General features: G+C 58.3%; 1 protein-coding gene across 1 annotated transcript; it reads right to left on the bottom strand.

Moving 5' to 3' along the window:
• Positions 1 to 564: 564 nt before the first annotated feature.
• On the bottom strand, positions 565 to 2,063 carry LOC113409296 (voltage-dependent L-type calcium channel subunit alpha-1S-like). Its single transcript, XM_026663049.1, has 2 exons — positions 1,982 to 2,063; positions 565 to 1,051 (listed from the first exon to the last, which is right to left on the bottom strand). The coding sequence occupies exons 1-2, from the start codon at positions 2,039 to 2,041 to the stop codon at positions 875 to 877; spliced, it is 237 nt and encodes a 78-aa protein (XP_026518834.1). The 5' UTR covers positions 2,042 to 2,063; the 3' UTR covers positions 565 to 874.
• Between the last annotated feature and the right edge of the window lie 10,573 nt (positions 2,064 to 12,636).

The following is a 12,636-nucleotide window of genomic DNA, read 5'->3' as shown; positions in this document are numbered from 1 at the left end:
TGGTTAAGGCTCTGGCCGGGACTCAGATGTGGGGTCAGTTCCCACGTTGGCCACAGACTCCCCCTGTGACCTTCGGCCAGTCACCCCGGCGTTGGTTTGCAAAGGCTCACGTGACAATGAGAGGCGAGGCCTCCTAGCACGTCACAGGGAGCGAGATAAATAGTGAGAATCTCCCCCTTCCCCTCGCTGGGCCTCGTCCCCCATCTGTAGCAGGTGCCTTGTCTAGATGGCAAGGGCCGGCTCTGGCTATGTATGTTCAGCCCCACAGTTGGAAAGTGGCCGCTCATTCGGCAGGCCTGACTGGAGACACCTGGGGGGCTGGTGTTCAGAGGGACGGGCACCCATGAGTCCCACTGGCGTTGGCTGGAGCTGCGGGTGCTCAGCACTGCTGGAAAGCAGGCCCCCAAGGGTCTCCGCTGGCCCCCCTCTGATCGAAGACCAGAGCACTGAAGGACAGAGCGGAGCAGCGCGATCGCAGTGCCAGGGATTTAATGACCCGTCCGGCGCACACGTTACAGCTCTTGAGAGGGCAGGGGGCGCACCTTGCCCACACAGCACCAGACACCCCTGTAGGAAATGCCTCCGGAGTTCAGGCCCTCACCGCTCCTCCCCAAACGGCCCGGCGAGTCCTTCTCTGGCTCCCATCTGCCTGGCCCGGGGTAGAGAGCAACCAGTCAAGGCTGTGCGTGGGAGGAGATGGCGCTGTGTTTCCATGGTAACCCTCTCAAAGCCCACAAACGGGCAGCACCTCCCGGCTGGCACCGTTGGCAAGGGGGATCCTCGGCAGCGTCTCACAGGCAGGGGCTGGAGATGGCCTCTGGGAGCCAGGCGTGCCGGGCCCAGGGGAACTATGCAGGGACGTGGCCAAGGCGTGTCAGTGGGTGGAACCGGCCTCTGCTCCCTCCGGGCTTTCCCTTCCCCTCAGCAGCTCGGCCATGGCCTCTTCCATCAGCACCATCTCCAGCTGGCAGGTGGCAGCCACCTCGGCTCTCATGGCCGTCACAAAGGATGGGTCGCGGGCCAGAGCGCCCAGGCCGCTGGAGAGCAGAGCCTGCAGCAGAAGAAAGGGATCAGCATAGCCTGGCTGCTCGGGCTGTGGAGAAACAACCTCTGGGCTCTGTGCAGCTGATGCCTGCGCTTCCCAACTTAGCACAAACCCGTGGAGCTGGGAATGTTCACACTCGGGAGTGAACCGGGCCTAGAGCAAAGTGTGAGCAGACGCTCGGCAAATTCCCCATATGCAGCTCCGCCGGTGCGCCTCAATCCCGACCCACAGCCCCTGCTATCCCAGCCCTGGGCTCGCCCCAGCTCCACCGGAGCCCCTCAATCCCGACCCACAGCCCCTGCTATCCCAGCCCTGGGCTCCCCCCAGCTCCACCGGTGCCCCTCAATCCCGACCCACAGCCCCTGCTATCCCAGCCCTGGGCTCCCCCCAGCTCTGCCAGTGCCCCTCAATCCCGACCTGCAACCCCCTGCTATCCCAGCCCTGGGACCCTGGACTCCCCCTCTCCCCCCGGCTCCACCAGTGCCCCTCAATCCCGACCCACAGCCCCTGCTATCCCAGCCTTGGGCTCCTCACACACACAGCTCCGCTGGTGCTCCTCACTCCCAACCCACAGCCCCCTTCCTGCGTCTATCCCACAGCTGGCTTTCTGCCTGCCTTACCGCTGTGCCAGCACCATTACTGATCTCTGCTTTCACCCCATTCCGATCCCTCCAAGTCCCCCCATTGCCCCTACTTTACCACCCCATAGATGATCTTCGACCCCTCTAACTGGGGATGAACTCTGCTCCCATCCCATCCGTAGGCTCAGGGCTGGCAACTCCCCCCGTTCCATCCTGCCTCTGCCCCTGCCCCCTGGCCTCACCCCATCCCACTCCAGGAGCTGTGGCCTCTCTCCTCCTTTCACCGCTCCCCCAGGAACAGTCTCTCCAGTCCCACCCCAGCCAGTCCCCCTGCTGGGTGCTGCCCCACTGCTACCTCCTGGATGAGTAAGGTGGTGGCTGGGGTGGAGGCAGCAGCGTCTCCCTCCCCGTTCATGTCACTGCCGCCATCCAGCTGGCACTCGGAGGTCAGGTCCGCTACCCACTCCTGGGCAGCAGCCTCCTCTCTGGGCAGCTGGGCAGAGAAGGAGCCAAGAGTCACATCCTGGGGGGTGAGCAATACTGAACGTGCTGCAACAGCCTCGACAGGTGGGCGAGGTGGGGGCTGGTCCGTGGAATCGCCCAGGGGCCACCCCCCAGGCTTGCAGAGCAGCTCAGATCCCTCTCGCCCGCTGTGGCGTCCGCTAGCCGCCCGGTGGCACCCCTTTGGAGGAAGAGCACAGCCTCTTCCGGGGCAATGACTCGGCACTTGGACAGCGCTACCTGCGCCTGCCCTGCTCCCCGCCGGGCTCCGGGAACAGCCGGGCGCCCCGGTTAGTTTAAGGAGAGGTGGCGATCATTGGCGATGGTACAGAACCCGAGGGCCAGTCCTGCCTGGCTGGGCACTAGAGCAGGGACCAAGCTCTGAGCTCCAGGATCCTGCCCAGTCACTTGAACTTGGCTCCTGTAGAGTCAATGGCCAACTCCCCCACGCTAGCAACAGCCCCGTCCATAGCCCCAGGGGCCTTCTTTCCTCTGGAGCGCAGGGCGGAAGAGGACAGGGGAATGGGCAGAGAAGGGGCAAGGCTACAGAGCCTCATCTCCTTACATAGCGGAGCCGTGATTACCTGGATATAACAAGGCACGACCCCTGCCCCCCAGTGCTCCATTCCCTGGTACGCCCATCCCCACTCCTGGCCACCGGTGGCCCCGGCAGAGGCTCCAGCCCTGTGGGCCGTTCCAGTTCCAGTTGCCATTGGGACGAGGGCAGGGGTGCCGGAGACGAGGGTCTTTGCGCCTGAGCCATTCGGGGGGCTTGTGGCTGGACACCGGGACACCCCCAGCTTCCTCCAGCCCCATGGCCGCGTCTCTGCTGCGGATAGGCCAGGAGTGCAGGCTCCGTTCTGCTTCCCAGGGGCCAACCAGGCTGGGGCGGACGCAGCGCACGAGGCAGATGCCAAGCTTGGATCTCCTGCTAGCTGGCCCCGGGGGACCCGGTGCCTCCAGTGCACAGTTGTCTTGGCCAGCCCAAAGTGGGAGGGGGACTAGTCTCCCCCCGCCGCAGATGAGCCACATGATATCCCAGCACCATTTACCTGCAGCTCCAATCCCGGGCATCCACCGACACTGGCTGCATGCTTCCTGTCCAGCCACCGCTGCCGCTTCTCCAGACGGAAGGAGCGGTTGTGGCCTGAGGGGAGGGGAACGGGGGCGTCACGTGGGGAGCCCACGGGAAGGACACTGCTGTGGCCCTGAGGCGTAGGGGGTGCCAGCTGGGAAGGGGCTGACTAGTGCGGGGGCTGGGGAAGCAGAGCTGGTGCACTTGGAGGTCCTGTGCACATGCCCCAGCCAGCCCTGGGCCAGCCCCCTCCCCAGCAACTCCCCGAGAGAGGCAGAGGGAACTGGATGCGCCCCTCGCTCACAGGGAAAGAGCTGAGCACGGGCCTTCCCTCGGCCTTACACCCAGCCCGCCCCTGCTCCCGGCGAGGCCTGCACACGGGGATGGGAAAACGGAGACCTGGATGACCCCTCCTGGGAACCACGACCTCCTGTCTCTGCCGGCTGAGGGGGAACTCGGCCTACAGCACCCCAGGAAATTCAGCCTCCTCCTTCACCTCCCCTTGAGGGCCATGGCGCCCTGGGAAAAGGACCCCCCCCCCCAGAACTGGCACCCCCAGGGAAGGAGGTTATCTGCATTCGCTGCTGCAGGGAATTCCAGTGTTGGCTTCTCTTTCTATTGCTTAGTTCATCCTTAGGGCCATGAAGAGACAGCCCCTGCTCCCCGATAAAAGGGGGCTCACCGGCTGCCTTGGTGAAAAATGGAGTCCCACCCCCACATAAAATGGGGCCCCTCCCTTCCACGCCTTATGGGGTCCCCCCAATAAAAGAGGGGCCTCCCTCCCAACCCTCTGACAAAAGAGGGTCCATCCTCCAGGCCACTTGGTGAAACATGGGGTCCCACCCTATGCCCATCTGGCAAGCTGGGAGTTTCCCCAGGCCATGACACTGCCCCCCCAGGACACCCCTCCCAGTAAGGCCAGGAAGTGCCCGGTGGCCTCATCCCCTCCCTCCTTTACCCTCCCTCCCCTTCTTCAGCACCTCTGGGCTCCTCCCCTCCCTCCTCTACCCTCCATCCTCTTCTTCAGCACCTCTGGCCTCATCCCCTGCCTCCTCTACCCTCCAGCCTCTTCTTCAGCACCTCTGGCCTCATCCCCTCCCTCCTCTACCCTCTATCCCCTTCTTCAGCACCTCTGGTCTCATCCCCTCCCTCCTCTACCCTCCATCCCCTTCTTCAGCATCTCTGTTCTCCTCCCCTCCCTCCTCTACCCTCCATCCCCTTCTTCAGCACCTCTGGTCTCCTCCCCTCCCTCCTCTACCCTCCATCCCCTTCTTTAGCACCTCTGGTCTCCTCCCCTCCCTCCTCTATCCTCCCTCCTCTTCTTCAGCACCTCTGGTCTCCTCCCCTCCCTCCTCTTCTTCAGCACCTCTGGGCTCCTCCCCTCCCTCCTCTACCCTCCATCCTCTTCTTCAGCATCTCTGGGCTCATCTCCTCCCCGCCATAATCACCCCCACCCAATCATATTAATAAAAACAGCACAAACACCACTTGTATTAGAGAGAGAACCAATGACTGGACAGACAGACACTCTAGGTACTGGATGGATGGATGGATGGATGTGTAAGATGGATGGATACATGATGGAAGGGTCTGTCTCGGGATAGATAGATAGATAGATAGATGAGGTGAATGGGGACAGACAGGACAGCATCACTAAGTGTGAAGAAGGAGAGGTGACTTACCCTGGGTTCTTTTGGCACCTTAGAGACTAACAAATTTATTTGGGCATAAGCTTTCATGGGCTAGAACCCACTTCATCAGATGCATGAAGTGAAAAAAAGTAGGCAGATATAAATATACAGCACATGAAAAGATGGGAGTTGCCTTACCAAGTGGGGGGGTCAGTGCTAATGAGGCCAATTCAATTAGGGTGAATGTGGCCCATTCCCAACAGAGGACAAGAAGGGGTGAATATCAACAGGGGTGAACACAGACTAACATGGCTACCCCTCTGAAACCTGGGTTCTTTGAGATGTTCTGGCCCGATGGGTGCTCCACCACAGGATGTGCATGCGGAGACGGCAGTCGTGCTGGCAGGCCTGCACAGAGTCACACCTTGTACTCTGAAGGAGGGAAACGGGGCGACGTATCTGCAGCGGAGGGGAAGGAGGCCGGGAAGGTGGAGCACCCATAGGAACAAAGCATCTCGAAGAACTCAAGAACTTAAGGTAAGTCACCGTCCCTTCTTCGTCGAGCGTATGTCCCTGTGGCGCCCCACTGCAGGGCACTCCAGAGCAGTAACTCAGAGAGGAGGGGCATGCCACAGAGGTGAGTCAAGGACTGTTCGGAGAACGATATCACCAAAGGCAGCGTCCTCTCTGGAAGCAGGGGACATGGCACATGCTTGGCACAGGGCTGGCAGAAGACCAGTCGCAGTCCTGCAGATTTCTGCTATGGGAACGTACTGGATGTGGACTGAGTTCCAGTGGAATGTGCTGTCACCGTGGGGGGCAGGGGGGATGCACCCCCATTCTGTCATAACAGGTTAAAATACAACCTGCAACACACAGACAACCCCTGTATGGACTAGGAACAGGTTGGCCCTTCATTCATTCTGTTAGCAATACAAGTAGCCTGGGAGAGACCCTCAAGGACCTAGTCCTGTCCATAGAGAAGGCAAGGGCCCGTCTAACATCCAGCGAATGAAGGCTTGAGACCTCTCTGGAGGCCTAAGGATGTGGGTAAAACACTGGCAGGCGAATCTCCTGGTTAATGTGATCTTCCAAGGAGACCTTAGGAAGAAAATAGGGCTGGGGACACAGTAGAACCTTGTCCCTATGAAAGGGTGGGATATGGTGTGTCAGCCAGGAGTGCCCCCCGCTCTCCAATTCGTCTTGCTGAAGTAATGGCGCCCAGGAATGAAATTTTGAAGGCGATATGGAGGAGAGAGCAGGTGGTCGTTGGTTCAAAGGAGACTTTCCTTGGAGCATTAAGAAGCAGGTTGAGGTCCCACTGGGTCCCAAACAGGAGGAAACCAATTGTATAGAGCCTGGAGGAATCTGGCTGTGACAGGGTGGGCAAAAACCGAGAAGCCCTGGATGGGTGACTGGAAAACTGTGAGAGCAGCCACCTGCACTCTAACAAAGCTCACGGAGAGACCCTGTATCTTTAATTCCAGCTGGCGGTCAAGTATTTTGGAAAGGGAAACTTCTAGGGCTTGGGAAGAAGAAAGAGAGCATCAAGAGTGAAAGTGTTTCCATTCCGGAGATAAGTCTTGCCGGTACTGGGCCATCTGCCAAACGAACTGACTGAACTGCAGCCAAATGAGTTAACTCCATGGTCGAGAGAACCATTCAGGAGCCAGGCCCTGGGGTTCAGAGAGGACGTATCTGTCATGAGGATCTTTGATGGTGTGCGATGCAAGAATGGGGTTCCCACACCGACCCTATGTGGGTCTTTCTGTCATGTAAGGGAATCCAACACCTTCTGAGGCACCGTGACCCCTTTGGACAGGTGGTGTCTGTCTGGGATATTTACTGTTCTAAACCACATCCTGGAGACATCTGAGATGGAGTCTCACATAGGAAGTCATGAACGTGCAGGAGGATGTATGTCCCAAGAGTGGAAGACGAGCCCTCATGATTGTTTATGGGCTGAACTGTAGCACCAAGATTAGGCCAGGTAGGGTGGAAGAAGTCTCCCAGAATAGATAGGCTCTTGCTGTTGTGGGCTCGAGTGGCTCCTATGCAGTTTATCCTTTACACTGGAGTTAGTGTCAATTTTTTGTGATTGATGCGAAGTCCTAGTTAACGCCTTGGCCATGGCTGGTTGGACCTCTTGGAGTGATCAATCCCTGATCAACCAGGTGTCCAAATATGGGAATACCAAGATCCCCCATTGACAGAGACCAGCTACTACTGCCAAGAGGAACTTCGTAAACACCCTCGGCACCGTGGAGAGTCCGGAGGGGAGAACTTGATGTTGATCGTGGTCCAATTACAAAGCAAAGCAAACACTTGTGGTGATGGGCGTCCTGTAGGTCGTGGGCGACGAGCCCGTGTCCTGGATCCAACAATGGGAGAATGGGAGCGAGTGTCACCATGCTGAACTGTTGTGCTAGAACTTAGTTGCTCAAGTTTCTGAGGTCAAGAATCGGCCTCCCGCCTCCGTCTCTCGCGGGAACCAGGAAGTAGTTGGAATAGAATCCTTTCCTGATGGATGCTGTTGGAACCAGCTTGATTGGCCCCAGGAGGAGGAAGGATGGGACCTCCACAACACTGGACTGAAACCGGTCTCTTTGGTCTTGTGGCAGATGTTCAATGAAGTGTGTACGTTCTGAGTATGTGGTAAAGTCCCATTTCACCACCCAGGCCCGAAATTGCCGCTACGGAATTGAAGAGCAGCTGGTGAGTTGCTTTCTGCCCCATACGTCCAGTCTCTTGGATTCATTGTCTATTGGAGAGGGTCTAGATCGAGTCTGACGGCTCCTTTCATTGGCTGCTAAGGAATTAGTGCGAGGGTGGGAAAAGAAGTGCTCCCTCCCCTTTGGTGGGATGTAGTACTTCTTATCAGATCTCTCTCAGGTGGGTGGAATTGTGCTGGGGATAGCAATGCCTCGTTAACGGGCGGAGCAATCTTTCCTTGGGGATTGATATTCACCAAAGAATGTTATGACTCCTGGACTTCCTCTAGCGGGATTTGGAGAGAGTCTGCCAGCCTCTTCATGAGCTCCTGGAATGTTTTGAACTCATCAGCAGAGGAGGGCTGGGGTGGCGTTACCGCCTCGGCCACAGATGAAGAGGACTCAGCTGAAGGAGGTGAGACCTCCTCAGGTGGAGGCTCTGACTCCTGCTGTGTATTGTCCGGTACCGAAGACGTGCATGGTACTGGGAGAGGGACAGCTGCTTGCCATGGATGGCATGGGACCAGTGGGTGCCTGTAATCTCTTCTTGGCATCCTGTGGAACTGGTCACCAAAATGGCCCCCAGGACTCCCATTGATGGGGGGGAGGAACAGGGAGAGTGTCCCCAATGACAGTTATCGTCTCTGGGTCTGTGAGACCTGGCGGGTTCTCTAGGGTCCTCCTTGGTACAGGGACCCTTGGCAGCCGGATGGTATGGCACCAGGAAGGATTCCTGTACCGAGACCTGAGAGGCTACGTGATGGCTCAGGTAATGTGGCGGATGCTGACTGCTGGAGGCTTGGGTGGGTTTTGGCCTGCAGGTGCCTGGGCTGTACCGGTGAGGAGGCTCTGACGGATCCCATAGCAATGGCGTCAGGCTCATCCAAAATGATAGAATCTTCAGATAACTGAAACCTGGAAGGAGCTGGAGGGCACTGACAGCCGCTGACAGCCAGAGGTGAAAATGTGGACCTTGAGATGGAGACTGCTGCAGTACTGAGGCGGATGCAGGGTCCTGTATCACTTCAGAGCTGGGGTCAGAAGCCGATGCCAAGGGATGTGCGGTAGCCCCATGCGGATCATGGTGCCACGGAGGATCAGGTACATGGTACCGACACCTCGATACCGGACTGCTGCTGAGCTACAGGCCTTAAAGCAGTAAGCAGTCGGAGCCTCTACGGTAACCCTTAATGGACACGAGGGCTCCTGAGAGTGGGTCTTATGAGGTGACCTACCCCTTTTCTCCCTGTCTCTGGATGGGAAGGAGTGCTTTCTCCTCTTCAAAGGCTTTGTCTCCGTGGTCCCAGCTGAGGCTGGGCTGATGCCTGAAGGAGCCAGTGCTAATGCCTGGGGGGAAGCGGACCTCTCCAGAGCTAGAGCATGTCCCATTAACAGGACTGCTAGTCTCGTCTCCCTGTCATTTTGGGGCCTGCCCCCAAACCCCAGACAGATCACACACTTTGAGGGGATGGGGGAGTTCCCCAAACACCGTAGGTAACTCCAATGTCCGTCACTGCGGGGAAAAGACCTGTGGCAAGTCTGGAAGGGCTTAGCCCCTGGGGTGTTAGGCACGACAGATTGATCGGCACAAAGAAAGGTGCAGGAGTAGATGGGGAACCCCCTCTCCCAGAGCACAGAAACGTGCCAGATGAAATACAAATGAAAATAAAATATAGGGCAGGAAAACAAATGAGAAACGAAAATACGCGAGAAAAATCTTTCCCGAGGTGAGAGAAAGGCGGGAAGCAGAACACAGCTACCCGCCGAAAACTCGGTCTCGAGCCACAGGCGGCTGAGAAGGAACTGAGTGGCGGTGGACTCTCGCCTCCCTGTATCCCGTCTCTCGGAGCCGGCGCAGGCCCACCAGCACGACGTCGCAGGCTCCAGTCCAGGGCGCACACATCCTACGGTGGAGCACCCACCAGGACGGATAGCGGAAGGACTCATGAGGGCAACCTAGTTATGTTTGTGGGGTAACCCTCGTCCCCCCATTTCACTGCCCTCCTGTTTCTGTCCCTCCTGTGTTGTTTTGTCCAGGTGTCCGGGCCCCGGGCTAGCACAACGCTGCAGTCTATCTCCCCCTGCTGGCTGGACCATGCAAAGATATTCCTGGGTCTGCTGCTGCTGAGCTACAGGCCTTAAAGCAGTAGCAGCTGATGCGTTCAGATCCGAGGTTCGCCTCCTCAACCAACCCCTGCTGATGACCCTGCCAGGGGCATGTCATGCTTCAATTACAAGCGCTCTGGGCGGTGGCTGTGTCTTTTCTGCACTCTCTGGAGCTGTCTAACTACAGAACATCACCGCCAGGGCCAGAGGGAGCGAAGAAGTGTTTGGGAAACCGAAAGCCACATGCAGATGGGCACAACTGGGCTCAGGCCAAAGGAGTCACGCTGCTTATGCCAGCCCTGGGGCCAGCCCAAGGTCCTTGCAGCGTCCATATGGATAACAGTCACAGGGAAAGCCTTGGAGGGGCAGTCTGCCAGCAGGCGCCATTCATTGCACCTACAGCTGTCCAGGGCTTCACAAAAGCTGTACATCTGCGCACAGAACTAGTCTCAGTGACCAGAGCTTTAGCCTGGGCGCCTGAAATCACGCGGCCCGATTCGCAGTGGGGCCGAGCCGCCCCCGGTGTCAGAGCGGCTCTGCTCGCTGCTGCTCTAAATCGGTCTCTGCTCTGTTCGAGACTCTAAAGTGCTCCACCAATAATCTGGGGCCACATCTTCCTCTGGGGTAAAACAGCCTGGCAGCTGCACCGTGCCTGTTGCTGGGATTAGTCTGACATCTGCTGGTGTAAACAGGATCTGCGCCGGCTGTACTGGGATAGTCGCTTTCAAAGGCACTGTGCTCAGGGCCGGCTCCAGGCACCAGCTTACCAAGCAGGTGCTTGGGGCGGCCACTTCGGAGAGGGGCGGCACCTCCAGCTGTTCGGCGGCAATTCAGCGGACAGTCCCTCACTCCTGCTCGGAGCGAAGGACCTCCCGCCGAATTGCCACCGCAGATTGCGATCGCGGCTTTTTTTTTTGGCTGCTTGGGGCGGCCAAAACCCTGGAGCCGGCCCTGACTGTGCTCCCACTTTTTTTAAGAGGCGCTGTATTCTCCTTAACCCCGCGTGTGCCCTATGGGAAGCACAGTGTAGAACAGCGGTTCTCAACCCGTGGCCCGCGTAGGGTGACCAGATGTCCCGATTTTATAGGGACAGTCCCGATTTTTGGGTCTCTTTCTTATATAGGCTCCTATTACCCCCCACCCTCCGTCCCGATTTTTCACACTTGCTGTCTGGTCACCCTAGGCGGGCCGCATGCGGCCCAATTAGTACACAGCTGTGGCCCGCTCAGCTGTGTGATAGAGGCCGCAAGGCGGTCCCTGGGACCAGGCAACTAGCTACCGCGTGGCAGGGTCCAGGCAGACGGCTGCTGCTGGGCCCTGTACAGTGGGGTCCTGGCAGGGTCTGGAGTCAGGGTCCTGGCTGCCCCCCAGCCCCACACAGTGGGGGTTGGGGTTAGGGGTCCCCACACAGCAGCGTCCAGGTTGGGGTCCCTGCCCCACACCCCACATCCAATTCTCCGCTTCTGCCCCCACTCTGTGGAGGGGTCTGTGGGCGGAGGGCACTGAGCATAGGGGTTTGTGGGGGGATTAGATGGGGGGCCCTGTGGTTCTTAGCCTGTGGCCCAGGTAACACTTTGTGGGCCACAATGATAAATAGGTTGAGAACCACTGGTGAAGGGGTGAAGCTGCCTGGCCATGAGGAGGCATGTGCCATGCTCTGTAAATGAGACCTGGGCAATGCAGGCATCTGTTTTTGCCTGAGACCTGAAGGCAGAAACTGCACCCTCCCATGGTTAAAGGGGAGTAAGATGGCTAGTGTCTGGCCCAACCCACACAAGAGTAAACATATGCACGGGTGCACGCTCACATGTGCATGCACGCACAAGCACCCATGGCTGCACCCGGGCTCACAGTCCCCGAGCGCCGAGCTTCCCCCTGCTCCCCAAGTCACAGCAGCCGCGCACTCTGGTTCCTCTCTTATGGAGACTGCGCCGTTTATACAGACAGCACATTGCCTTGTGGCCCCCGCCGCCACGCGCCCTGGGGGGCTGTCTCCGACCGCCGAGCATTACCGTGTGGCTGTGTTGCTGTTGGTGTTCCTGTCCGGGGGGAAGTCATCGAGGAAGACAAGGGAGTCCAAGTCTTCACTCCCCACTTCGGTGAACTGCAGGGGTCTCTGGCTGGTCACGTGGGGCTGCAGGGGGCTGTTCCGCTCCATGAAGGAGTCAACATGACCGAACAAGCCACCCGTCCTCTGGAACCAAGAGGGGAGAGGTCAGAGCGGGCCTTGACAGTGGTGCTTCTCGAGGCTTCCCTGCCTGTGGCACATGCTGCCCGAGGCACATGCTGCCCGACGGTCTGGATGGGTTTGGACCCATGGTGAGCCAGCAAAGGCCAGTCATGGTGGCTGAATTTAAGATCATGCACAGCAGGGCAGCAGTAATAACAGTCCCAGTTCTTACAGAGCTGTTCTCAAAGCACTTTATAAATAGGGGGGTCAGCTCCTCACTTCACAGTGGGGGAAACGGAGGCACAGAGCAGGGAAGTGAGTTGCCTTAGGTTACCCAGTAGGTCCATGGCAGAGCTGGGAATAAAACCCAGGTCTCCTGAGTTGCAGCCCAGTCCCAGCCCATCCACTAGGCAGCACTGCCTCTCCTACCAGATAAACCCTCCCATACTCACAGGCAGCTCTGAACGCGAGGGATTCCCTGAGGAGTGAGACTGGGCAGGACACTGTCACAGACTGCTGGCAACCTGGGTTGCCATGGTTATCATTACACCACAGCCAATTGGAAGCTCCCAGCATAGTGAGTGCAGAGGGAATCTCTGTCAGCAGTGTTCGGTCTGTGCACATAGTTGTGCACCTGGCAGAGGTGCCAATACACACTAGCCAGTCCATCCCAGGAACGAGCACTCTTCCATCACGTTAACTGGTTAATATCCCGCTCTGCAGTCCGGGGGGGTCAGTACCATTATCCCCATTGTACAGGGGAGGGGAAGGGACAGCCAGGGAGATAACACCAGTGCTGGGATTAGAACCCAGAGA

Source organism: Terrapene carolina, unplaced genomic scaffold, assembly GCF_002925995.2.
Source record: "Terrapene carolina triunguis isolate 2854851 unplaced genomic scaffold, T_m_triunguis-2.0 Scaffold32112, whole genome shotgun sequence".
Lineage (NCBI taxonomy): Eukaryota > Metazoa > Chordata > Testudines > Emydidae > Terrapene > Terrapene triunguis.
Note: the sequence above shows the minus strand (reverse complement) of the source record. Positions and strands in the feature narration are given on the sequence as shown.

Bases quoted from the DNA above. Each gene is read 5' to 3' on its own strand.
- LOC113409296 (XM_026663049.1), bottom strand. From the start codon at position 2,041: ATGAACGGGGAGGGAGACGCTGCTGCCTCCACCCCAGCCACCACCTTA. The intron at 1,052-1,981 runs GTAGCAGTGGGG...CTTCTGCTGCAG, and splicing joins CCACCTTACTCATCCAGGAG to GCTCTGCTCTCCAGCGGCCT.